Below are 27,472 nucleotides of genomic sequence, written 5' to 3'. Positions count from 1 at the left end.
AGAGCTGACAAGTACTTTTCACACCTCCTAGGTGGAAAAAACGCCAAGTCTCCTAAAAAGCAACTTACACGGTTTTTCTTCTTTTATTATGGTAGATGAGGCAATGAAAAACCAATTTCACAAAATTTCAATACTGTCTGTTTACGTCAAGAGACACGCCGGTCCCAATGTAAATGGAATGTGCAGGCGCTCACATTCCACGCACACACATATATATACACACGCGCGCACTCGAGCGCGGTTAATCAATTTCAAGGAGACTTCTAACTCATTAAAACCTTATTCGCTCCATTGGTTTTTCTCAAGTATGTATCCGATCTGTGTTTTCACATTGGAACCATTATTTTCACCTATCATTTGAACTGACTTCGTTTGTTAACTGTTTAGCACATGGGAATCAACGCAGACTTCAAGTCCTTCAGATCAGGTTTCACGCGGTAATAATGTTTACTGATGAGGTATTATCAAATATCTAAGATGACGGGCACCAGTTTGTTTTATCAAAGAAAACATGAACTCGTGCTTTAACTAAGTAACGTTCTCCAAGTTTCATAAATATAAATTGAATCGGTATATAGATATTGAATCTCACACGCGACGACTACTTTAGTTCCTTAGCTAAAGACATTGCGATAGATAAGCCTGCTTTTTTCTTTGATTGTGTTTTAGCACGCCATAAAGTGTCCGTCTTCACGATTTGTTGTGGCGATTTTGTGAACAGTTAACAAAACAGGCCGATGTTAAGGAGTTTTTCTGTCAAAACAGAAACTATAGATAAATGACCCAGAGTGAACAGTAAACTCGCACTTATAAGCATCCAAAAATCAACAAAATATAAGAACAAAAAGGATTCATCTTTATTTTTTATTCATTATGTTTACAAGTAAAGGATTTTACATATTTTCATCTTTAGTAATTTTTAATGGTAGAATAAAAGAGCAGCCTAATAATGTTTTCGAGAGTTGCATGCCCTGTGGAGGATAACCACAGGCAATCTTGACGTAAATTGGGAAGATTTAGGAATCAAAATCCCATGCGCGGTCTCTATTAAAGCAACGGTATTTTAAAACAAAACAAAATAAATAGGTTAACGAAAGTAAAAAACAGTTAAAAAAGCCCATCATAGACCCCATTCCCACAGATTTAAGACCGATCTATCCCTGTGGGGAGTCTCACTAGATTACTGTCAGCTTAGCCGGCTTAAATGTCTGTCCCGCCTACTAAAAGCTGTAAGGGGGTAATTAACCGTGCGCGCTCGACTGACAGCAATTTAGCGTGAACCCCCAGGGAGTTAGGTCGATCTAGATGGATCGATCTAAATCTATGGGAATGCAGTCATAGAGTACACAGGCAAGAAGTTAAGAAAATTTGAGAATAAACCATTTACCTACACTATAGGGTTTTTATAACTGTACGTGCTCTAAAAATAATTTATTGGCATATCAAATTTGATTAAAAAAGGGAGAATCTCATTACAACATTTACTCATTCGAAGGGATAGATTTCTAGAGCTGGGCACAGAGTATTTTAATACACGCTTACATTTATTCTGATAAACTAACAGTGCATTTTCATCGGAGTTAAAAATTTTGACAGCAAGTCTTGTGAAGCGTACGAAAGTTAAATGCAGATTGATTTTCTTTGAAAAGTATTCTGTTGAACGTAAAAAGTATCATTTCCAACAAAATTATCTCTGAACACATGTTTTTGCATTTTTAAAAAGCTGGTGCTATCAGACTTTGAAATCAGATGTAAAGATAATTTCTGGTTCTTTAACACCCAAGGTCTAGACAGTGCAACACATCCTAATGTTTGGGATATACACTGTACAATTTTAACACTTTTTACAATGAACAGCCAATACCACAGTTTAATCAACTAAATAATAATGGGGCCTTACACAATGTTGATCTGTTTGAAGTCAAAGGTTTATCAGCAAGTTTTTAAGACACCGTATTGAAAAACCAAATAGCTCAATATTGAGTGTCTCCTTAAGAGAATGATTTACGGTTTCATACAACAACCACTTCCAAAGGGACAAAAGTTACGAGAAGACATCGCCAGCGGAAGAAAAAAAAAAATAGCCGGAGGAAAACATGCCAACCGTCAAATAAATATGAAGTAAACAGAAACAGAGCAAACGTGTTATTTAGCGTGTGCTGTTTAAAAACGATGGACAGCACTTGAATATGGCTAAAATTTATGGACCATTCATCCCTCACCTCAAAACATCTTTTACCCTCTTTTCTGACACCTCTCTTTTAAATTTAAGTCAGTTTAAACAGAAAAACAATTAATATATATTTCGTCTCAGAGAAAGAGGTTATACTGTGGAATGCCCACTATATATATATATTATTATATTATTCCAAACAGCCATGAGTAGTATTGTGAAGATCTTTTGAAGATATTATTATGAGCTGTACAAAGAATCGACAGTTGCCAGATTGGAGAAATGACACGAAATAGGAAAGCGCTTCATGACAGGGGGTTTTATAAGACATAAGCTAAAATGGAAGACATTTGAAACTGCACTGAGAGCACTATAATGTGAATGCTCCCCGTTAGCTGGGAAAAGTTAACGTACGCATTCTTGGTGAGGATAAAATATATGTAGAGGCGAACCATATACCGAAAGTTGTTGGCCCGCAAAAATCGCTCGATTTGTTTCCCTAACTATAGTCTACTACATGTACCATGCATTTTGACTTAGGTGAAGCGAAGGTTTTTATCACGTGAGTATAATGTAACAATGGCTTCTACTTGTTTATGGAAATTTAAATTTCATGCAAGATGACACGATCAACGTTAAATTATAATTAGGCCTAAACACTTCATTTTCTAACATGGGATTTCAGGCCTGTAACATATGCGGTCAAGTGTATAGGGGGTGAGTTTTTTGTCAAAACAAAGCCAGCTTTGTAAATTATATCCATTGAATGAATTAAATATCCCAAATTATGAACATTTGAGCTTCCTTATTTAAAAACAGAACATTAAAATATGGAAGCTTCATATTATGTTGAGAAATGGCAATTAATATAGGTCGGCAAGACAGAAAAAAAGCTGAAAACCACTTTAAGACAAAGTGGTCGGAATGAATGAATGAACAAGGTATAAATGACACAGGACATTAAAAGAATAGTATCAGAAACATGATCAAAATACGTATCAAGGAGGCCCTAGCGCAATCAAATGCCCCCTATGCCTTTAAGACAACGGAAATGTTTGAGTATAATTTTACGACAGTGAAACCGCTCAGAAAGATTGACTGCCCTTCATTTTCTGCTCTTTCAACTGTTCGTCGAATGACATGGATTTTCTGAGAGTTTCAAAAATTTCTTTGAAAATTTGTTTGTATTCCGGTGGACCGTGGTCGAAGTGACAGTTGGTCGGGTCAGTCGGGTATTTCTTGAGCAAAGTATCTGTTTGAACTTCCTTCGAAGAACTGGCGTCCTTCTGGCGGACATCATCGGTTGAAGAGGACTGCGTTGTCGTCGCAATGCTCACGCGTTTCGATTTTGAGTTGATCAGAGATTCATATTTTTCGACCAGAGCGTGATACTGAGCATCCAATTCGTTCAATAAAGAAGGCGATGGGGAGACGAGCGGAGTATTCCCGGTTGAGTGATCGGCTGCTAAAACGTTAAGAGATTCTTGGCTCCCGTATGCACTACCGCCATTCTGAAGTCGAACCACTTTGGCGTGAACAACATTTGTGAAGTCGCTCTCGACACGCGGTTCCAGCACTTCATGTTCAATTTCTTTGTGGAGATTCAACTCACCTTTACATCGAATGCACATTTTACCCATTCTCATTTCTAAATCCTGCAGTTCGCTTTGCAGAGCTTTCAGTTTTAGTGAATCTGCCTCCAGCTCTTTTACTCTGGCTTCAAAATTTTGGCTCTCGGCAGTGGCGGCAGAAAGTTCGTCTGCTATTTCATCGCGCTTTCTTTTCTCGATCACTTGTTGCGCGCGTAGCTTTTTTACCGTCTCTTGAAGTTCGTGTATTTCTTTTTCATACCGATTTAATGGAAGACTGTTCAAGTCATAAATATCTCCTAGGTCGTAATATCTTTTGAGTGCGTTTGATTCATTGAGACTGGGCACACTTCTAGTTTTCCGCCGCTGCTCAACGCGTTGCCGCTGCGTTTCTGCACGTCTGTAGTCGTCTACTTCCGTCTGTAGGTCGTTACATTTCTTTTCCAGAACGTCGACTGTTTCCTCAAGTCTGGAAATTTAAGTTCGTTGTGAAAATATTTTTTGGCTCATACATAGTTTTTCAGAAATCTAATTAAATCAACATAAGCCTACCCGGTATATCGTATGTTTAATTAAAGAGGAAAATTTAAATTATTGGAAACAAGGTTAGCTTAGGCCTATACATGCAAGGGTGACTCCGTCTTACAACTTCATTGCAATTTTAGCGAAATTGCTTTTTTTAAAAAGTGCATTTGACCACTTTTTTAATGAAATACTCATTTGTCTTTAAAATAGCAGATAAAGTAGCAATAGACAAACAACGATTTCCTATTTACCTGGTAATATTTACATTTTGATAACTATTGATCTCGTTTGGATAGGACCTGACACTATTCAAATATTTGGGTGCCACATAGTTGACCCGCTGAATTCCGAAGGAAAATGTCAACAGTGCCCAATTTATATACTTTCCGTGTTCTCAACAAATGGAATAACACATAACATAACAAAAATACAATGACAGAAAAGGGACTGAAAGTTAGATCGAGCAGACAGACAAAGAATTACAAATAAAAAAAGACAAACGATAAAAGATGAAATTTACTGTTGGATCGTCTGCTTATCGATTTTCAATTCTACGATCATTTTCTGGTTGGCAGCCTCCTGTTCCTGTGAAGTTTTATCTAAATCCTCGTAAACTTTCATCCTGGATTCATTAACCTCTCGCAGGGCGTCCAGCTGCTTCGCCAAAAACTGTAAAATCGGAAATAAATTGTATCAGTGAATAGTTCGATTCATGAATTTCAGATACATGTAGCCCGTGATGTACGCATCTCTGAGAGAATAGAAAATATAAAATAGAATAAAAAAAGATAAATAAAATATAGGTTTGTAAGTTTGACAGTGATTATTTGCTACCCCCCCCCCCCCCCAACACACACTCACAACAAATAAAGCAAAACAAAACAAAAATAGGCAAAAAAAGTGGTTAAAAATTGGGACATGATAGATTTAAATTTTTTAGTTACACAGCACTCAACAACCTGAATTTTAAATCACACGGAGAAAATAACCAAGACACAAAATATGCTTAAAAACAAATTTTGCTAAGCTCGCATGTCAGTTTTCTCAATATGAGCAAAAACTCATGAATTTACACTTGAAATGCTATCTTTCATCCTCCCGATGGAATAACCCACATCCATAATGCATTTGAGATAAACTTATTTTAACGTTCAGTAGCACATATTACTGTATCGATCCTACAAAAATTCCTATCTCGTCAAGTATCTACATACCACCCCGGGTTTCAGGACATATCTGAAACCGTCAAATAAAAAAAGATCGCTGCTCTTTGTGGCTGTATGTGCTCTGAATCACAGAGTGTCTCCTACTGTCGCTTAAAAATGTTCAAAATTCGCTCACATTCAGCCAACATTATCTTGGACTCCACACAACTTTGATCGCAGCACAACCTTGGACTCAGCGCAACCTTGGACACGCGGCAACATGAAAAAGTTTTACTACTACGCAGAACACTTAATTTTCACTTATGGAAATAAAACTGAATTTCCATTGAACGCTTCGTGATTGACCTGACTGAATACTGAATTTGATGAAAAAAAAGAAAGAACAGGAAAAAATATGTTTGCGAATCTAGAAACGGCCAACATATGATAGTGATTCAGTGAAGCGCAAAGCCCTTCGTCAAATATCCCTAGTTATTCACTAATGTAAAAACAAGTGTCAAAATATTACAATCAATTTCAAAATATTACCACCAATTATCTGAATCGTTCTTCAGATTAGCAACATCATTAACCTAGTTGCAGCATGGCCTGCTCTAAAATTCATTTGTTAAAATTCCTAGAAGCAAAAGATCGATATCATCAAATTCACATTAGAAACACAGTGAGTCTGTGTGGAGAGACGACTGTGCTTGAGTTGCAGCCTTGAAACACGCTTCTAACTGTACATTAGAATAACACTGTAGTCACGGAGAATAACCATTGATTCTCAGCCACTTGAAGTCACAGACCGATGCTACTGCTTTTTGCCTTCGTGGTGAGGTCCATTAATGCTCAAATGCATAGATCTAACAAACAGGATCGATACTAACAAAGTAATGGGATTGTATCTGAAGCCTTTGAAATTGCTTCGCAGACAAATTATTTGGGGATTTCACTGACATTTTGCGCGTGGGAATCTCACAGACTAGATAATGTTACCTCTGGCAGCACTAAAGACGTAACACTTACGGTCAATAGACCTGTGTGCTGCCTCAATACATACATAGTCCTGGACGAAATACATGGGTGCAGAGAGAATAAAATACAGACACAGTGAAATATTTAATAAATCGACGATTATCCTTTACTAATTTCCTCTCCCTTCTGAAAAACATAAGCATTCCTTTTCATCCTTCGTTTCTGTAACATCCTTTCAATTTAGGAAGCGTTTTATCCGGCAAAACAGAGAACTTCTGTTTATACTCAGACCACTGGTCGTCTGATCATCCATCATTATGACAATTCGTTTATTAGACATTTCTTATATTATATGATTATATAGAGCGTCTATGCCTTGAAATTGTATATTACACAAATGTAGGTTTATTTTCATCCTGTATTTTTGTGGTACCAGGAGTATTTTGAAGCGTTAGAATATACACAAACCTACATTGCATCATAACCAAAGAATCCACACTACTTGGCCAGTGAAAAACCAATGCGTTCCAAAATTAACACCCAATCTATAACACTCTAATGGCAATATAACCACCAAAAACAACATTAAGAATTCCACAGTGACAGAAGTGCCCCGTTGTCCCCAAATGATACTCCCATAATGAGAAATACAATGAGGCAACTGTCTATTCCAATGGAGATGTGCTTTTGTCACGACAGGAAAAAGAGTACACTCTTCTTGCGCTATGTGAATAATGCAAGCTTGATGCATACTGTTAAAAATACGTCAGAAATCGCTTTTGTTTTCATCGTGAGAAAAACTGGAGACAAAATTTAAAAAGTGACGGAAACTGCATTACCAAATGAAAGGGAAAGTATATAGGGTTTTACTGTTTTTTTTTTTAATTTCCGTTTTCCTTTTAGATAGTCAATGCCTTATCCAAAATGTATATTGCATCCTTTAAAAAGAATAATATAAAACAATGATTAAACTGCAATAATGCAGGGAATGCATGTAACCACTCTATAGGAAGCCAAATGAAGAGAAAACTTTAATATGTATCCTTTGGGCATCCCTAAGTAAAACATAAGATAGAGAGATGGGTGGTACATAACATTAAAAAACCGTAAGATACGAATTTGTATTTTTACCCTCTAAACTTCCGTACACGATCCATTCATACAAACCAGACATGCAGTGGCGATTGATTGTAACACTAGCAATTACTTATGAATTCGAAGGAATCAGGATGATGTACAAGTATGATATATACACCATCATACCATGCACTTAGTTGCAACGGCGCAGGATATTTTGAACTTCTGGGGTAAATGTACATTAACGAAGTGGTATATGCATCTATATAATCTATTAAGCATTCCGCTGTTGATGTCCTTAGGATACAAGGGATGTTGAAGCTATCTCGTACCGCATAAGCGTTCAGTTCATCTCCGTTTAAAATGTGTCATTATTCAATGTAGTTTTATGATATTTAGGGGCAACTGGAGCACGCAGATCTATATATAAGGCGAGTTCACACCAAAGCAGGCCGACCCATCTCTATCATTTTTAGAGCTTTCATAGTACGTAGCAGGCCTATACAGGGCTTAGGATGCTTCCTAAAAATAGTACTTATTAATTTTGCACTAGAGCAAATATTTTGACGATAAGATGAAAAATACCAATTTGAGTAAGTTAAGTAATTAAATGGTTCGCAATATATATTTTTTATATATAAGTCTGATAAGGTCAAATGTCTCTATTTATACAGCAATACATGAAACCATAATGAATGAATAAATGAAAGATAGATGGATATGGATTACTGCCACTTAACATTCTTATCGCAAACCAATCATGTTATTAGCACCATGTTATTCAGCTAATAACACAGGCCCTTACTGTTAGAAGTGACCCTAACGACCTACCGTGTTTTCCAGCTCCAGTTCATGGTTTGACTGTTGATACTGGCACAGTTGACTTTCTAGATCTTTGTTACGCTCAAGTAAAGTTTTGCCAAGCTCAGCCGCCAGTTGTAAATCTGCAATAAAATCGTTCTTATAAGCAATATATATATATATATATATATATATATATATATATAATGAAAAAAATGTGACTAAGCGACCGGGGAAAAGAGGGGCGTGGTCCTTAAGATCCCAGATAAATTTCCCATTATGACTCAAACCCGAGAGCGAAATCGAACAATTCAATGGAAACAATTCTCGTATAAGCACTGTCCCAGACATGATGTTTTCCGTCTTTTTAACTACATTTTTTAATAGCTACAATAATGCATACTTATTTGGAATGTGCCACTGTTCATTAATTTATTTATGTAATCATTTTATTTTATTATGTTACTAACACAAGATTCACACATCGATTGTCGGTTTGGATAAAAACAAGATATAATCTCAATCTCTTGTTGTTTTGAAGAAGGTTCAAATGGGATACTGAATTACTTTGGAAATGAATTAAGCCAGACTGACTTCGGCTTCAGCTAAATGTAACCTTGAGAGTTGGGTACCATTAGACTACAGAAGCCACGGCAGGTATGCTGGCATGCCGCGCTGCGTGCTGGGTTCAACTAGAAAGATAACCAGGCGTGGTATTCTGACATGGTTCAATACTGTAAGTACATGCTGGAGTACGAGATGGATTAAGGTAGCCAAGAAACAGGTGGGGTATCTGTAAGATCAAGAATGTGACGGATTGACCAGTACCTTCACGCGAGAAGGCAATTTTAATAAGAAACTTGCCAAGTGGACCATTGGATGGATTCTGCTGCGCTAAAATACCGGGTGCAAGAAGTGGAAATGCTAATTCCACTGAAGAGATGTTAAAAAGAAAACTGCTTCTTTGTAATCAGTGACACATGTAGCTAGAGTTTTCATTTTGGCTCTATCTTATAAGGCCTGTCTATCTGAAATACAAATATATGAAATATAGGCCTGTTAGTAGTCAGCTCCCAGTAACATAACAGCATTAACACATATTTGAAATGCCAGATACGAAGCTGGAGTTTGAACGTCATCAAGGCTGATATAAAGGAAAATATCTGCCAAGTTGGCAAATGAAGAGAAATTAAAGTATTCAACCATCGATCTGACCTTGCCTCTTGCGATTAATGTCTGCAATGTGACTGGCAGATGGTGGGAAAATTTAGCACACACATACCACACACACGTAATATGTATGTAGTAGAACAATTTATATAAACCCATATGCTGACATTGTTCAGTGAATTAACTGCTTCTACATTCAAATTCCATGAGACCTCTATCTTTGATGATAACGCCGAGATGTCTACACACCAGCTCGATCTCTTCTGTAGGCCTATATGTTAATGTGAATAGAATGAATCATTACTGACACATGTCTACGACTGGATCTAACCGAGGACTAAAGAAAATATCCACCTACCGCTTTCATACCAAGCGTTCTCCTCTGAATCACGACTCTCTCTTTCGTAGTCCAGTTCGCTTGACATCTGCAGCATGTTTGCGTCTTTTCAGTTCGCGCTGAACTGCAATCAACCTTACTGATAACAGAGAACGACTAATAATAAACGTGGCGTGTATTCAGCATATAATCAGTATGCGGGCCGGTCGATTGCTTTATCACATTATCGTCATGTGACTTGTCATGTGATACGTTGTCAATTTCTCTTTCTCCGGCAGCATGATGCTAACCGAAAAGAAGGTGTTGTTGTTTTATATATCCGAGTTATAAAACCATAACATCTATAGAGGCCTTCCCTATCATACCTCGAAGATAATAACATGAAGCTTAATCCACCCCACGTCTATAAATCACCAAGATTTTCTCGTGAACCACAGACTGCCTAGAGCTATTTGAGTACCTAGGTACCTCAGTGGGCCCGGAGCAAACCTGTCACACGATAAAGTTTTGTAGCTCCAAAGGAGATTTCTTTATATTTAAATATAAACGAATGTTTAGTTATCTGAATAGATCTAGCTAATAAATCACCCATCCCCTTGCCTGTAATGTTTTTCTTTTCCTCGTTTTCTCCTTTAAAATATCTTCATTTATCAGAAAGAAAGAAAGTAAATTACTTATGAATATTTTCAAATAGATGGAAAATAATAGAAGAGAATAACTTACTCTTTTTTATTTTCAATTCTTATCATAAACAGGGAGTTATAAATTAAATTGCCTTCAAGCCTTACTGATTGTGTTAGCGATGCGCCATGTGTTTGGGTGAGTTAGGTGGGTAACAGTTCCCGCCTCACGGTCTTCTCCTGATTTTTTCCGAAATTAATATGAAACAAGGAGTCTGCTAACAAAGCCACAAAGAAGAAGAAATCTTGCTTCATATGAAAACCAGACATGCATCCATGACGCATTTTACAGCCATGAGGTTGCCGGGTCCATCCCTAGCTCTTCATCTGTTAGGTTAAAAAAAGTTTTCGTAAGAGTACACCTTGGCTTAGGCCACTAATCAGAAGTCTCCTGTTGACTGATCCTCTGGAAACTCTTTTTTTTAGTCTCTCTCTCTCTCTCTCTCTCTCTCTCTCTCTCTGTGTGTGTGTGTGTGTGTGTGTGTGTGTGTGTGTGTGTGTGTGTGTGTTTGCCACTGTCTTTTAGAGAAGGTACTGATAATGTCATCTTTTGACGATACATCTGATAAGGTATACGATTCTTCCAGGCTGTAGTGTGACGGGGACGACCAGTGCTGATGCCTGGTCGCCTATATTGCTCTGTGTGATGCCGTTGAATGATTTTACAGAGTTCATTGAGTGATTCCTACGCGAGATCACCACATCCACAAAGTAACCAAGTTCTCTTTTGAGTTCTTTCTTTTTAATAGTTGAAGCAGTGGCACCTTTCAAATGTGCAGAACAAACTTGACATGAAACACCAGTGATTGCGACCTTAGTGTACACGTCCGAGGAGTGGCCATTCTGCCCAGTTCTGTTATAAAGGAAATACAATTCTTACTAACTATTTTTCATTACTCAATGAGTTTAGTCCACTTTCATAACGTGAAAATTGTTTATTGGTCATCGCTTCAGCCAGCTTTATCAAATGTTTGTGACAACAATCAAACTGAGCTTTGTAATAAAACTTACAGTTCTAATTTTCAAAACATTCTATCATTTTTAAGTAGTGTAGTAGTAGTATATATTCCTTTTAATCGGCTGTTCAATATTACATCGCGAAAAAAATGGAGTTTATAGGTTTAACTCTTAAAGTGTTAAAAATTCCTTTAAATAATAATATTGCTAAAGATGTGGATGTTAGGTTTAAACACATTGCTCAATGTGTTGTGCATTGGACATATCATGTCCAAGGTTGTGCTTTCACATCTTTCACTGCACACAGTGCTGCATGGGTCACTGCACATTACGTCGCTGGTAGGCGTAGCTACTGCTGAAAAGTTGGGTGTATGTCGGCTTAAGTAATGTCAACTCTATAAACTGTCCAGTCGTCGCTACACTAGGCCTTGGAGCAAGTTTGCCTTCACAAACTTGTCATCTCAGATAACAACTATAGCCTCGCCCTGCACTGTGATTTCTCACCAATATACTCCGGGAAACGAAATCAGGACAAAGGTAATGTCAGCGGTAATTCGGCCACTTCAGCCATTCGTTTTAATGTCCAAGCTTCAGCCAAAGACTACTTCGATATTACGTACTATTTTTAAAAAACGTCACATTTGTCTTAGTGCGTTTTATTTTATGGACCTGTTTCACATAAGGTCTGAGGTCAATTAGCTTACTTAGGTCCCCATCTCAAGAACGCACGTTAACTGTATCAGTGTAACAGGAATGGTAGTCCTAGTAAGGGGACGTACGGGATCCTGTGAACTACCATTGATCTTAGGATAAAACTGACTAATATTCACCTTTTCCCAAATTTAGATAGTAAATAATAAATAGTAAAATGTTTTGATGGGCTAAAAATTGCGATAAACCGTGTACTATATTTCTTCTTTTGCATTCTACAGAGTTCGATTGATATACAAGTGGTAAGTCTAGGATATGGACTCATGAAATATAGCAAAATTATCCAAATATATGTTAATATATTAAATTATTCTTTTCTAAATGAGGCGCACTCCATTGGCTAACATGAAGACCTCACCGTTTTGTTCCATGTGGTACAAACTATTCCATTCCACTACCCCATTCCAGCCATTTACAATAACAAAGCGACATCTGGGAAGCGGACTACCAGGGGACTACGCACGGGAATTGGCCGCTTTGGCCAAAAGGGCCTACTCCCCGTTTGAGACGCTAGACAAATCAAAATTCCACGTGGACTTCTACTCTTCGGACTATTTGGGGCTTGGCCTTAACCAGGAACTGAACCAGGCGCATGCAGACGCCATTCTTCGGGCTGGTATGGACCACAACGTTTCTTGTGTTGTTTCTCACCCTGCCAACTCCCCGGTAAAAGATACAGAGCTAGCCTTAGCCAGGTGGTTAAAAAGTGAAGCCGCTGTCCTCACCTACTCATGTGCAACCGCAAACATCGGCGTCATGGAGATCTTACTCAAAGGTAACGATCGTCCCATTTACATGGACCATTACGCCCACATGACCCTCAAGACGGCGGTGTCCGTTGCTGAGGCCTCGTCGCGATTGAAGCTGTTTCGGCACAATGACATGGACCATCTTCGTTTTCGGATAGAAAAAGCAGGGAGCGGAGTTGTCGTCGTGGATTCGATATACAGTGTTAACGGAGAAGAGGCGCCGATGGCAGAATTGGTAGAGTTGTGCCGCCGTCTGGATTGCATCCTTGTTGTTGATGAGAGCCATGCTGTTGGGGTTGTGGGAGATGCGGGCGAGGGCCTGGTAGCCCATCTAGGGCTAGAAAACGGCGTTCATGTTAGAACGGCGTCCCTAGCTAAGGCTCTATCGTGTCAAAATGGTGTTGTTGCAAGCAGCAAGGAAGTCGCGGACTGCTACAACAGCGCGACCACGTTAGCCTTATTCAGCGAGAATGTACAAACCCCCAGCGCCGTCAAAGCCAAAAAGGCGATAGAGTTAGCAATACTGGCAACCCAACAGCGGGATAACTTGCGAAATCTTTCCCAATCATTTCGGCAACAGCTTAAAGAAGCCGGCTATCCAGTAACAGAAAACGCAAACCATCCGATAGTGTCTCTGGTGGTTGGTGACCTGGAAAGGGCAATGTATATACATAGCCTCCTTTGCTCCAACGGAATCTTCCCGTGGGTTTTTGGCTATCCCGCCACTCCAAGGAACGGGGCCTTGATGAGATTTGTCATCAACCAGTATGTGACGCCAGAGAAGGTAGCATACACTGTTAAAACACTGAAGGATCTTAGTAAAGACCTGAAGCCATGGACATGGGCTGGGGAACACAGAAATAAAGAGCAGAATAGAAAGCAGTTCGAACAAAGAATAATTAATTTTAATTGAAAGGGCAATTTAATTTGGCAGTGCTACACTACAGTCAATACAAAATCATTCATGGAGTCCAGCCATAACTTCATACAGATGATCCCTGAGATGCAAGTTCAAGAAAAGACATTATGTAAACCAATAATTTACTCGAAAACCCCCAAGGTGTCGGCTTTTTCTTTGCTTGTCTTTAAATTAACGACTATACGCACACACGCATTTTGCTGATATTCATAACTTACATATGGCGTATCATAACTGTGACACATACACACAATGTATTAAAAATTATAAGGAGAAAAATTTGGACAAAGTATGATACCTTTCCATAAACTATATCTTAATTTTCATATGGGGCGATTAGGTGGTTTTGGAAATGAACATATCTACTCGTATTTCGCTTTTATCTCTATCTTTGGATGGTTTTGGCTGATGTGTTATTATTTTGTTGTTGTTGTTGTTGTTGTTGTTGTTGATGTTTGTTGTTTTTTTTTTTTTTGATGGGGGGGGGGGGGGGGGGGCAATTTCGATAAGCAAATCTCACCAAAGTATAACACCAATTTAATAATTCCCACTTTTTCGAAAAAATAAATCACATGTATTATTATATGATCATCAATTCCATGCATTTCTATCTTCTCTAGACTTGCAATAAGGGGTGTCGTTTTGTCAGGTTTAATTTAACTTTGATATTCATATATATTTGAAAACATGTTATCTTTGCAAGCCATGTTAGTTTCATAATAAATAGATCCTATCTGAAGAGAATAAACATGGTTTTGCCAATGAGCCATAACGGTTTGACCCTCCTTCAACGGTCTTTGATCACATCTCAGAAAGGCTGGAAACGTCATGCCAAATACGGAGAAACCCCTTAGTCTCCTTAGAGAAGATGGGCTGTCTTAATATCTTTTCACAATTACGAAAGAAACATATTTCGACATACTATGTTTGCCCTTAGGTCTCCAATTAATTGCGGTAGCGGTGCAATTTATACAATCCGCACAACATTGTAGCGTCGCATCTCTATTTTCACTTGCCAGTTTCGACACAATATTTATAAAAGGTGATTACTTACAAATCAATATGAAACAAGTTTTTTAACTGATAACAATGATATGTATTACATAAGCCAAGTTTAAAACATTTAATCTTCAGCAATTGTAAAAAATGTCTATAAAACTTCGTAACTCGAGATCAGACATGAAGGTTCGTAACGGGGAGGGATGGTGATGGGTTTTGGTTGGAGCGACCTAAATTTGAAATGAATTTTCGAAAATGCATTTGAATTTTGAAATTTATGAAAACGGTAAAAGGATTAAAAGGGAAAAAAGTCACAAACGCGATTAATGTCCACCCCTTGGAGTATTCCTCACTGATTATTCGCCCCTTTTACCTTTCGTAAAACATATAAAATCCAGTCCGCCGATTCTTTGTAAATTTAATTTTGCTTTGCTTGTTTCTCTTTACTGTAGAAGTGTTACTAGTGATTTCGTTCGAGACTTCAGATGATTAAAAAAGGAAATGACATAGTACCCTTGCACCTACTTGTCGGTACTTACCTTGAACCAGTGGCGGATTTAGAGGGGGGGGTCAGGGGGTCCTGACCCCCCTTTGATTTAAAAAAAATCACACCAATGGTCCCCTTTTGATATTATAATTTTGACTAGCTAAATCAAAGTTATAAATCGTACCAAATGGCACCGTTTGCCCTTTAAAATACCAATTTTTTCGGGGTCCTTAGGAGGGCCCGGACCCCACGCCAAGGGAGGGGGGGGGGTCGGCTTTGCATCCGTGGACCCCACCCCCTTCAAATAATCCTGGATCCGCCCCTGCCTTGAACCCGCTAACATAAACTGTTTTACGGAGAGTTCCTTGAATGATTCCTACGCGAACAGCACAGTCCTTTTTTATTTTTATTTATTTATTTATTTTTATTTATTTATTTATTTATTTTTTGCAGAGATCACCACATCCACAAAACTAACCAAGTTGAAGCGGTGACAACCTTCAAATGTGCAGAACAAAATTGATTGCAAACACCAGTGATTGCGTCATTAGTGTACACGTCCGACGAGTGACCTGCCATTCTAACCAGTTCTGTTATAGAGGTTATACAATTCTTACCAACTTTTTTCATTACTTAGTGAGTTTAGTCCACTATCATAACGTGAAAATTGTTTATTGGTCATTGCTACAGTCACCTTTATCAAAGGTGATGTGACATTTATCACACTGAAATTTTGAAATAATACTTATATCTCTAATTTTCAAAATATATCATTTTAACTAGTGTGTTAGGCCTATAGATTCATTTCAATCGGTTGTTCAATATCCCCATCGCGAAAAAATGGACATTATAGGTTTAACTCTTAAAGCATAAATTCCTGTAAATAATAACATTGCGAAAGATGTCGATGGTAAGTTTAAACACACTCATCAGTTTGTTGTGCTCTCTCATCTTTCACTGCACACAGCACTGCATGGTTTAAAAATGGCTCACTGCACATCGCTGGTAGGCGTGGCTACTGCTGAAAAGTTGGGTGTATTTCAGCTTGAGTAGTGTCAACTCTACAAGTTTCCAGTTGTTGCTATAGCAATAGTCCCTGGAGCAAGTTTGCCGTTACAAATTTGTCATCTCATAGCCTCGCCCTTCACTGTGAATTCACACCAACAGATCCCGAGCTACTAAATCAGGACACAGGTAATGTCAGCGGTAATTCGACCACCTCAACCAAAGACTACTTCGATATTATGTATTTTTAAAAAATCTTATACAGTTGTCTTAGTGCGTAGTATTTTATGGGTCTGTTTCATAGTCCTAAGTCAATTAGCTTACTTCGGTCCCCATCTCAAGAACGCACGGTACCCTTAACTGTATCAGTGTAACAGAAGTGGTAGTCCTAGTAATGGGATGTACGGGATCCTGTTTGATATATCAGTACAGGTTATGGTTTTCAGGCTCAGTATATGCTGTATATGGGACGACTGTCACCTGAAAAAGGTTACCATTTCTTTCATACAAATGAACATTAATTAGATGTAATAGTAATAGCATACTCTTTGTACAGTTTGCGGATGTTAATATTCTGACGAATTTTAAAGAATTTCGCAAATAAACATTACATCTCCAAGTAATTGTATTAATTTTATAGTTTTTATAAACAATGAATGGTTTTATCATCACTTTATTGATCGCGTTATAAGATACTCGCCTGTGATATCAACTGGTATTCAGCACATAATCAGTATGCGGCGGTGCATGTATCTGTGTCTTTCTATGCAGTTCAGTATTGTACTAAGCGACCGACCATAGATACGATATTCCCAGGTATGTGGAAAGAGTGATCCAGACCGTAACCAGACCGGTCACAATAATGCTTTCTTAACAAGTTCAATTAATTCAACGGTGACATGTCCACAGACAATGCTTTTTTCTTTCCACGCCCTCCAGTTTTTCATTTGATTGATAAATACTTTAAATTTATTGGAGGATTTCGTACGAACTTCCATCGCCCACTTGCCAATGTTGGCCTAGCAGTGACTGTCTGTGCACATACAAAGATCATAGTGCCGTTGAGATACAATTGGTAAGTCTAGGATATGGACTCATGAAATATAGCAAAATTATCCAAATATATGTTAATATATTAAAATATTCTTTTCTAAATCAGGCGCACTCCATTGGCAGCATGAAGACCCTAACGTTTGGTTCCATGTGGTACAAACTATTCCATTCCACTCCCCCATTCCAGCCATTTACAATAACAAAGCGACATCTGGGAAGCGGACTACCAGGGGACTACGCACGGGAATTGGCCGCTTTGGCCAAAAGGGCCTACTCCCCGTTCGAGAATCTAGACAAATCAAAATTCCACGTGGACTTCTACTCTTCGGACTATTTGGGGCTTGGGCTTAACCAGGAGCTGAACCAGACACATGCAGACGCCATTCTCCGTGCTGGTATGGACCACAACGTTTCCTGTGTTGTTTCTCACCCTGCCAACTCCCCGGTAAAAGATACAGAACTGGCCTTGGCTCGGTGGTTAAAAAGTGAAGCCGCTGTCGTCACCTACTCATGTGCAACCGCAAACATCGGCGTCATGGAGATCTTACTCAAAGGTAACGATCGTCCCATTTACATGGACCATTACGCCCACATGACCCTCAAGACGGCGCTGTCCGTTGCTGAGGCCTCGTCGCGATTGAAGCTGTTTCGGCACAATGACATGGACCATCTTCGTTTTCGGATAGAAAAAGCTGGGAGTGGAGTTGTCGCCGTGGATTCGATATACAGTGTTAACGGAGAAGAAGCACCGATGGCAGAATTGGTAGAGTTGTGCCACCGTCTGGATTGCATCCTTGTCGTTGATGAGAGTCATGCTGTTGGGGTTGTTGGAGATGCGGGCGAAGGCCTGGTAGCCCATCTAGGGCTAGAAAACGGCGTTCATGTAAGAACGGCGTCCTTGTCTAAGGCTCTATCGTGTCAAAATGGTGTTGTTGCAAGCAGCAAGGAAGTCACGGACTGCTACAACAGCGCGACCACGTTAGCCTTATTCAGCGAGAATGTACAAACCCCCAGCGCTGTCAAAGTCAAAAAGGCGATAGAGTTAGCAATACTGGCAACCCAACAGCGGGATGACTTGCGAAATCTTTCCCAATCATTTCAGCAACAGCTTAAAGAAGCCGGCTATCCAGTAACAGGAAACGCAAACCATCCGATAGTGTCTCTGGTGGTTGGTGACCAGGAAAGGGCGATGTATACACATAATGTGCTTTGCTCCAACGGAATCTTCCCGATGATCTTTTTATATCCCGCCACTCCAAGGAACGAGGCCTTGATGAGATTTGTCATCAACCAGCATGTGACGCCAGAGAAGGTAGCATACACCGTTAAAACATTGAAGGACCTCAGTCAAGACCTGAAGCCATGGACATGGGCTGGGAAACAGAGAAATAAAAAGCAGAATATAGAAAACAGTTCCAACTAAGAATAAGTGATTTTAATTGAAAGGGTCATTTGACAGTGCTTCTCTGCAGTCAATATAAAATCATTAATGGACTCCAGTCATAACTTCAAATAGATGATGCCTGAGATGCGAGCTCGAGAAAGATCTTAGCTCTGTCCAGCATGTACATTATGTAAACCAACAATTTAATCGAAAACTCTCAAGCTGCAGATTTTTCTTTGTTTGTCTTCGAATGAAAGACAATGAAAAAAACAACAACTAGGAGAAATATAAACATATAAGCATAAATACTTGTGAAATTGTATGAAAAAGGCAGTCGGTGAATAAACGTTCCAAAGCTCCAGACAGTCATCGTCCTTCCCTCACTTATAACAGACGATTACACCCGCATACGTATCTTCACTTCCAAGTTATACGTTCTATTCATAACTTAAATTTGGCGTATCATGCCTTTGAGGCATACACACAAAGCATTTTAAAAAATACAAAGAGCAAAAATTTAGATTACGTATGAGACATTCCAAAAAAATATATTTGAATTTGCGTGGTAGGAGATTAGGTGATTTTGGAAGCAAACATATCTACTCCTATTTAGTTTTTATCTCTCACTTTGGATGGTAATGGCTGATGTATTATTGTTTTTTTTTCTGACACGTGTAAAACACATGCACTCTAAGGATGGGTATGGTCCAAGAACGAGTAATTCAAATAATATTTTAACTATTTTAATTCAAAACAAGTCTCTTAGAAATAATCTAATAAGGAAATGTTGAATGGTGGCTTGCAACATGAGAATGGAAAATTCCTTGTAATCACGCAAAGACAATGGAAAGAAAGCAAGTAAATGTGTGATCAGTACCAAGAAATATAAATATATAAGCATAAATACTTGTGAAATTGTATGAAAAAAGCAGTCGGTGAATAAACGTTCGAAAGCTCCAGACAGTCGTCGTCCTTCTCTCACTTATAACAGAACGATTACACCCGCATACGTATTTTCACTTCCAAGTTATACGTTCTATTCATAACTTAAATTTGGCGTATCATGCCCCTGAGGCAAACACATAAATCATTTTGAAAAATACAAAGAGCAAAAATTTGCAAAAGGTATAAGACATTCCAAAAAACTTATATTGGAAAGTGCGTGATAGGAGATTTGGGGGTTTTGGAAACAAACATACCAGTATTTTGTTTTTATCTCTCACTTAAACCCCCAAGTCTCCTTAAAGAAGATGGGCTGTTTTAACATCTTTTCACAATTACGAAAGAAATTTATTTCGACATATTTTGTTTGCCGTTAGATGATGCCTGAGATGCAAGTTTAGGAAAAGTCTTAGCTCTCTCCAGCATGTACATTATGTAAACCAACAATTTACTCGAAAACTTCCAGGCTGTAGGCTTTTTCTTTGCTTGTCTTCGAATTAACGATTATACGCACACACGTATTTTCACTTCCAAATTATATCTGATATTCATAACTTACATATGGCGTATCATAACTTTGACGCATACACACAATGTATTTAAAAATTTGGACAAAGTATTATACATTACCATAAACAATATTTTAATTTGCATATGGGTAATTAGGTGGTTTTGGAAACGAACATATTTACTCGCATTTCGCTTTTATCTCTACCTTTGGATGGTAATGGCTGACGTGTTATTATTATTTTTATTATATATATATATATATATATATATATATATATATATATATATATATATATATATATATATATATATATTAATTTTAATTGTGTATATATATATACAATTAAAATAAATAAATAAATTAACATGTCTTTTGTTTATTTATTTATTTATTTATTTATTTATTTATTTTAATTGTGTACAAATGCTCCGTACTGTTGAGCACTCTGTACCACACTTACGCTTGTTTTTTTTTTTTTTTTTTTTTTGTGAGGGCATTTTCGATAAGCAAATCTCACCAAAGTCTCACATCAATTTAATAATCCCCATCTTTCCAAAAACGGTCTTTGATCACATCTCAGAAAGGGTGGAAACGTCATGCCAAATACGGAGAAACACCTTAGTCGCCTTAGAGAAGATGGGCTGTCTTAACATCTTTTCACAATTACGAAAGAAACTTATGTCGACTTCGATTTTTTAAATGACACTAATGGTCCCCTCTTGATATTATAATTTTGACTAGCTGAATCATAGTTGTAAACCGCACCAAATGGCACCGTTCACCCTCTAAAATACCAATTTTTTCGGGGCCTTTAAGCGGCCCCGGAACCTCACGCCAAGGGGGGTGGGGGGGTGGGGTGGAGGTCGGGTTCTCATCCGCAGACCCCCCCTTCAAATAAACCTGGATCCGCCCCTGCCTTGAACCCGCTAACATAAACTGTTTTACAGAGTTCCTTGGGTGATTCCTACGCGAACAGCACAGTCCTTTTTTTTTTTTTTTTTTTTTTTGGCAGAGATCACCACATCCACAAAAGTACCCAAGCTCTCTCTTGAGTTCTTTTTTTTAAGTTGAAGCGGTGACAACCTTTCAATGTGCAGAACAAAATTGATTGCAAACACAGTGATTGCGTCATTAGTGTACACGTCCGACGAGTGACCTGCCATTCTGCCCAGTTCTGTTATAGAGGTTATACAATTCTTACCAACTTTTTTTCATTACTCAATGAGTTTAGTCCACTTTCCTAACGTGAAAATTGTTTACTGGTCATTGCTACAGTCAGCTTTCTCAAACTCTTTAAGTGTAAATTCCTTTAAATAATAACATTGCGAAAGATGTGGATGGTTTTAAACACATTCTTCAATTTTTTGTGCTTTCACATCTTTCACTGCACACAGAACTGCATGGTTTAAAATGGGTCACTGCACATCGCCGGTAGGCGTGGCTACTGCTGAAAAATTGGTTGTAATGTCAGCTTGAGTAATGCCAACTCTACAAGTTTCCAATTGTCGCTATAGCAATAGGCCCTGGAGCAAGTTCGCCGTTACAAATTTGTCATCTCATAGCCTTGTCCTTCACTGTATTTCTCACCAACAGATCCCGAGCAACGAAATCAGGACACAGGTAATGTCAGGGGTAATTCGACTACTTCAACCAAAGACTTCTTCAAAATTATGTATTTTTAAAAATTCTTATACAATTGTCTTAGTGCGTTGTATTTTATGGGTCTGTTTCACCCTAAGTCAATTAACCTACTTCGGTCCCCATCTCACGTACGCACAGTACCCTTAACTATATCAGTGTAACAGGAATGTTAGTCCTAGTAATGGGATGTACGGGATCCTGTTTGATATATCAATGCAGGTTAGGGTTGTCAGGCTCAGTATATACTGTATTTGGGACGACTGTCACCTGAAAAGGGTAACGTGAAACTGACTGCGGTTTCTAGAGGATTACCATTTCTTTCATACAAATTAGTATTATTTAGATGTAATAACAGGTGGTAGATTATAAAGGGAAAATGGTACTTTATTTCTTCTTTTACATTCTAGAGTTCGATTGACATTTAGTGATACAAGTGGTTAGTCTAGGATATGGACTCATGAAATATAGCAAAATTATCCAAATATATGTTAATATATTAGAATATTCTTTCTAAATCAGGCGCACTCCATTGGCTAACATGAAGACCTCACTGTTTTGTTCCATGTGGTACAAACTATTCCATTCCACTACCCCATTCCAGCCATTTACAATAACAAAGCGACATCTGGGAAGCGGACTACCAGGGGACTACGTAAGGGAATTGGCCACTTTGTTCAATAGGGCCTTCTCCCCGTTCGAGAATCTAGACAAATCAAAATTCCACGTGGACTTCTACTCTTCGGACTATTTGGGACTTGGGCTTAACAAGGAACTGAACCAGACACATGCAGACGCCATTCTGCGTGCTGGTATGGACCACAACGTATCCTCTATTGTTTCTCACCCACCTAACTCCCCGGTAAAAGATACAGAACTGGCCTTGGCTCGGTGGTTAAAAAGTGAAGCCGCTGTCATCACCTACACATGTGCAACCGCAAACATCGGCGTCATAGAGATCTTACTCAAAGGTAACGATCGCCCCATCTACATGGACCATTACGCCCACATGACCTTCAAGACGGCGGTGTCCGTTGCTGAGGCCTCGTCGCGATTGAAGCTGTTTCGGCACAATGACATGGACCATCTTCGTTCTCGGATAGAAAAAGCTGGGAGCGGAGTTGTCGTCGTGGATTCGATATACAGTACTAACGGAGATGAAGCACCGATGGCAGAATTGGTAGAGTTGTGCCGCCGTCTGGATTGCATCCTCGTCGTTGATGAGAGCCATGCTGTTGGGGTTGTGGGAGATGCGGGCGAGGGCCTGGTAGCCCATCTAGGGCTAGAAGACGGCGTTCATGTTAGAACGGCGTCCTTGGCTAAGGCTCTATCGTGTCAAAATGGTGTTGCTGCAAGCAGCAAGGAAGTCACGGACTGCTTCAACAACGCGACCACATTAGCCGTATTCAGCCAGAATGTACAAACCCCCAGCGCTGTCAAAGTCAAAAAGGCGATAGAGTTAGCAATACTGGCAACCCAACAGCGGGATGACTTGCGAAATCTTTCCCAATCATTTCGGCAACAGCTTAAAGAAGCCGGCTATCCAGTAACAGGAAACGCAAACCATCCGATAGTGTCTCTGATGGTTGGTGACCAGGAAAGGGCGATGTATACACATAATGTGCTTTGTTCCTATGGAATCTTCCCGTTGATTTTTTTATATCCCACCACTCCAAAGAACGAGGCCTTGATGAGATTTGTCATCAACCAGTACGTGACGCCAGAGAAGGTAGCATACACCGTTAAAACATTGAAGGACCTCAGTCAAGACCTGAAGCCATGGACATGGGCTGGGAAACAGAGAAATAAAAAGCAGAATATAGAAAACAGTTCGAACTAAGAATAAGTGATTTTAATTAGAAGGGTAATTTGACAGTGCTTCTCTGCAGTCAATATAAAATCATTTATGGAGTCCAGTGAAAACTGAGATGCGAGCTCGAGAAAAGTCTTAGCTCTTAATTTCCTCGAAAACCTCCAAGCTGCAAGTTTTTTTTTTTTTTTTGTTTTGTTTTTTTTTTTTTGAATGAACTGTTGTAAGGCAAATGACATACACTTTCACTAATTGAAGATAATTATTAAAACGAAATCAAATGAGATAAAGGATAGGGAATTATTTAGTGCAAGTTAAATTTCTTCCTGAGTCCACAAGTGTAGAAAATGTTTTCGTGGTAGGAAAAGAGAGAACATGTTTAAGTCACATATTGTTCGATTGATTGGTTAATTTCTCAAAAGATTTGCAAATTTCTGACACTTGTAAAACACATGCAATCTAAGGATAGGTATGGTCTAAAAATGAGTAATTCAAATAAAATTTTAAATATTTTAAATTCAAAACAAGTCTCTTAGAAATAACCTAATAAGGAAATGTTGAATGGTGGCTTGCAACATGAGAATGGAAGATTCCTTTTAATCATGTAAAGACAACGAAAAAAAAAAAAAGAACTAAATGCGTGATCAATACGGAGAAAAATAAATATATAAATATAAATACTTGTGAAATTGTATGAAAAAGGCAGTCGGTGAATAAACGTTTGAAACCTCCAGACAGTCGTCGTCCTTCCCTCACTTATAACAGAACGTTTATATCCACTTACGTATTTTCACTTCCAAATTATACGTTATATTCATAACTTAAATTTGGCGTATCATGCCTTTGAGGCATACACACAAAGCATTTTAAAAAATACGAAGAGCAAATATTTGGACAACGTATGAGACATTCCAAAAAACTATATTTGAATTTGCGTGATAGGAGATTAGGTGATTTTGGAAATTAACATATCTACTCGTATTTCGTTTTTATCTCTCACTTTGGATGGCAATGGCTGATATATTATTGTTTTTTTTCTGACATGTGTAAAACGCATGCAATCTAAGGGTGGGTATGGTCCATGAATGAGTAATTCAAATAATAATTTAAATATTTTTAATTCAAAACAAGTACTTGTGAAATACTTGTGAAATTGTATGAAAAAGGCAGTCGGTGAATAAACGTTTGAAACCTCCAGACAGTCGTCGTCCTTCCCTCACTTATAACAGAACGTTTATATCCACTTACGTATTTTCACTTCCAAATTATACGTTATATTCATAACTTAAATTTGGCGTATCATGCCTTTGAGGCATACACACAAAGCATTTTAAAAAATACGAAGAGCAAATATTTGGACAACGTATGAGACATTCCAAAAAACTATATTTGAATTTGCGTGATAGGAGATTAGGTGATTTTGGAAATTAACATATCTACTCGTATTTCGTTTTTATCTCTCACTTTGGATGGCAATGGCTGATATATTATTGTTTTTTTTCTGACATGTGTAAAACGCATGCAATCTAAGGGTGGGTATGGTCCATGAATGAGTAATTCAAATAATAATTTAAATATTTTTAATTCAAAACAAGTCTCTTACAAATAATCTTATAAGGATATGTTGAATGGTGGCTTGCAACATGAGGATGGTGGATTCCTTGTAATCACGCATAGGCTATGGAAAAAACAAGTAAATGTGTGATCAGTGCGGAGAATTATAAATATATAAATATAAATACTTGTGAAATAGCATGAAAAAGGGAGTAGGTGAATAAACTTTCGAAAGCTCCAGACAGTCGTCGTCCTTCTCTCACTTATAACAGACGATTACACCCGCATACGTATTTTCACTTCCAAATTATACGTTATATTCATAACTTAAATTTGGCGTATCATGCCTTTGAGGCATACACACAAAGCATTTTAAAAAATACAAAGAGCAAAAATTTGGACAACGTATGAGACATTTGAATTTGCGTGGTTGGAGATTAGGTGATTTTGGAAACAAACATATCTACTCGTATTTCTTTTTTATCTCTCACTTTGGATGGTAATGGCTGATGTATTATTCTTTTTGTGTGTTTGTGTGGGGAGGGGGGGTAAGCATTTTCGGCAAATCTCACTTAAGTCTCATATCAATTTAATAATTCCCACCGTTTCAAAAGAATAAATCACATGTATTATTTATCATTTCCATACATCACAATCTTCCCTGGCTTTGCAACCTGCAATAAGGGTTGTCGCTTTGTCAGGTTTAATTTAACTTTGATATTCATATATATTTAAAAACATGTTATCCTAGCACGCCATGTTAGTTTCATAAAAAATAGATCCTATCTGAAGAGAGTAAACATGGTTTTGCTAATGAGTCATAACGGTTTGACACTCCTTCAAAGGTCTTTGATCACATCTGAGGAAGGTTGGAAGCGTCATGCCAAATACGGAGAAAACCCTTAGTCTCCTTAGAGAAGATGGGCTGTCTTAACATCTGTTCACAATTACGAAAGAAACTTATGTCGACATACTTTGTTTGCCGTTGGGCTTCCAATTGATTGCGGTAGCGGTGCAATTAAATACAATCCGCACGACAATGCAGCGTCGCATTTGTATTTTCACTTGCCAGTTTCGACACAAGATTTGCAAAAGGTGAATTTTTAAAAATCAATATAAACAAGTTTTGTAACTGATAACAATGATATGTAGTACATAAGCCAAGTTTAAAACATTTAAACTTCAGCAATTGTAAAAATGTCTATTAAACTTCGAAACTCGAGATCAATAATGGAGGTTCGCAACTGGGAGGGATCGTAATGGATTTTGGTTGGAGGATCCTAAATTGGAAATAAAATTTGGAAAACGCATTTGAATTTTGAAATTATGAAAACTGTTAAAGGATTAAAAGGGATAAAAGTCACAATCGCAATTAATATCCACCCCTTGGCGTATTCCTCACTGATTAGTCGCCCCTTTTGCCTTTCGTAAAACATGAAATCGAGTCCGCTGATTCTTTGTGAATTTAATTTTGTTTTGCTTGTTGCTTTCTTTTTACTGTAGAAGTGTTATTAGTGATTTTGTTTGCGACTCAAGATGATTAAAAAAAAGTGATGATATAGTACCCTTGGACCTACTTGTCAGTTCTTACCTTGAACCCGCTAACATAAACAGTACCAGGTAGGATATAATTATTCTGCAGTTTCTGATTGCTCACCGATCTAACTTCAGAAAACTTGAATACAAGACTGAGGAAAGAGTGGAGTTTTTTAGGGGTAAAGCAAGTGAAACTAAAACCTTGCTCTCCAGGTTCCCTGGCAGTTTTACCTGAAGCATACAGAAATAGATAATAAGATTCGATTTGCTAACATAGAAATTAAATTACTGGTAGCATTACCGTATGCAGGAGCAACAACGCGGGACATAGGCAATATGATTTCTGAATTTAACTTCGTTGAGCAGCAACAATTGATCCGTTATAAGATTATATTCGAACACGTGTAGCAGCAACATATAGGTCAAAACTTTCCCAGCGTTACGCCGGGTTTGCGCATGTAAACTCATTCGACATAGATTATATCACAGGTGAGTAAACAAATATATTCTGTTTCTTTAATTTAAGTGAGAGCTTTATAGGAAGCACATATAAGATACGTTATTCTTATATATGGGGACTGGGAATGATTTGCAAGAGTGGTGCCGCGCTGCCATTTACCGTTCGCGTTGGTATGAAAGCTATTAAAGAAGACATTTCGTGTCAGTGGTCTGTTTAAGCGTGAACACATTTTTTCTCTCCGTCGAAGGCGTTATCCGAGCCTGAAAACAAAAGTTTGGTTCA

The 27,472-nt window shown here is 38.2% G+C and overlaps 4 protein-coding genes across 5 annotated transcripts; 3 read left to right on the top strand and 1 right to left on the bottom strand.

Annotated features, from left to right (window-relative positions):
• Nucleotides 1-850: 850 nt before the first annotated feature.
• On the bottom strand, nucleotides 851-10,011 carry LOC106160345 (cerebellar degeneration-related protein 2-like). Its single transcript, XM_013536922.2, has 4 exons — nucleotides 9,817-10,011; nucleotides 8,319-8,431; nucleotides 4,808-4,956; nucleotides 851-4,231 (listed from the first exon to the last, which is right to left on the bottom strand). Exons 1-4 carry the CDS (start codon nucleotides 9,890-9,892, stop codon nucleotides 3,259-3,261), a joined length of 1,311 nt encoding a protein of 436 aa, XP_013392376.1. The 5' UTR covers nucleotides 9,893-10,011; the 3' UTR covers nucleotides 851-3,258.
• A 2,477-nt stretch (nucleotides 10,012-12,488) lies between these two features.
• LOC106160303 (uncharacterized) lies at nucleotides 12,489-13,805 on the top strand. The gene has a single exon (XM_087003120.1). It carries the CDS (start codon nucleotides 12,489-12,491, stop codon nucleotides 13,803-13,805), a length of 1,317 nt encoding a protein of 438 aa, XP_086859246.1.
• Nucleotides 13,806-16,233: 2,428 nt separating this feature from the next.
• Nucleotides 16,234-19,698, top strand: LOC106160305 (uncharacterized). Its single transcript, XM_013536856.2, has 2 exons — nucleotides 16,234-16,491; nucleotides 17,462-19,698. The coding sequence occupies exon 2, from the start codon at nucleotides 17,480-17,482 to the stop codon at nucleotides 18,776-18,778; it is 1,299 nt and encodes a 432-aa protein (XP_013392310.2). The 5' UTR covers nucleotides 16,234-16,491; nucleotides 17,462-17,479; the 3' UTR covers nucleotides 18,779-19,698.
• A 1,943-nt stretch (nucleotides 19,699-21,641) lies between these two features.
• Nucleotides 21,642-24,375, top strand: LOC106160306 (uncharacterized). Of its 2 annotated transcripts, none has more exons than XM_013536858.2 (2): nucleotides 21,642-21,812; nucleotides 22,353-24,375. In XM_013536858.2, the coding sequence occupies exon 2, from the start codon at nucleotides 22,372-22,374 to the stop codon at nucleotides 23,668-23,670; it is 1,299 nt and encodes a 432-aa protein (XP_013392312.2). In that variant the 5' UTR covers nucleotides 21,642-21,812; nucleotides 22,353-22,371; the 3' UTR covers nucleotides 23,671-24,375. The 2 variants fall into 2 exon arrangements, with proteins under 2 accessions (XP_013392312.2, XP_013392311.2); XM_013536857.2 differs by lacking the exon at nucleotides 21,642-21,812 and adding an exon at nucleotides 22,008-22,109.
• The last annotated feature ends 3,097 nt before the right edge of the window (nucleotides 24,376-27,472 follow it).

Source organism: Lingula anatina, chromosome 2 (assembly GCF_051362555.1).
Source record: "Lingula anatina isolate TDL-2025a chromosome 2, LinAna3.0, whole genome shotgun sequence".
NCBI classification, from domain to species: Eukaryota; Metazoa; Brachiopoda; class Lingulata; order Lingulida; family Lingulidae; genus Lingula; species Lingula anatina.
The sequence above is the reverse complement of the archived record's forward strand: the minus strand, read 5'-3'. Positions and strand labels throughout refer to the sequence as shown.

Bases quoted from the DNA above. Each gene is read 5' to 3' on its own strand.
- LOC106160345 (XM_013536922.2), bottom strand. From the start codon at position 9,892: ATGCTGCAGATGTCAAGCGAACTGGACTACGAAAGAGAGAGTCGTGAT. The intron at 8,432-9,816 runs GTAGGTGGATAT...ATTTTATTGCAG, and splicing joins GAACGCTTGGTATGAAAGCG to ATTTACAACTGGCGGCTGAG. The intron at 4,957-8,318 runs GTAGGTCGTTAG...CCGATTTTACAG, and splicing joins AACTGGAGCTGGAAAACACG to TTTTTGGCGAAGCAGCTGGA.
- LOC106160303 (XM_087003120.1), top strand. From the start codon at position 12,489: ATGAAGACCTCACCGTTTTGTTCCATGTGGTACAAACTATTCCATTCC.
- LOC106160305 (XM_013536856.2), top strand. From the start codon at position 17,480: ATGAAGACCCTAACGTTTGGTTCCATGTGGTACAAACTATTCCATTCC.
- LOC106160306 (XM_013536858.2), top strand. From the start codon at position 22,372: ATGAAGACCTCACTGTTTTGTTCCATGTGGTACAAACTATTCCATTCC.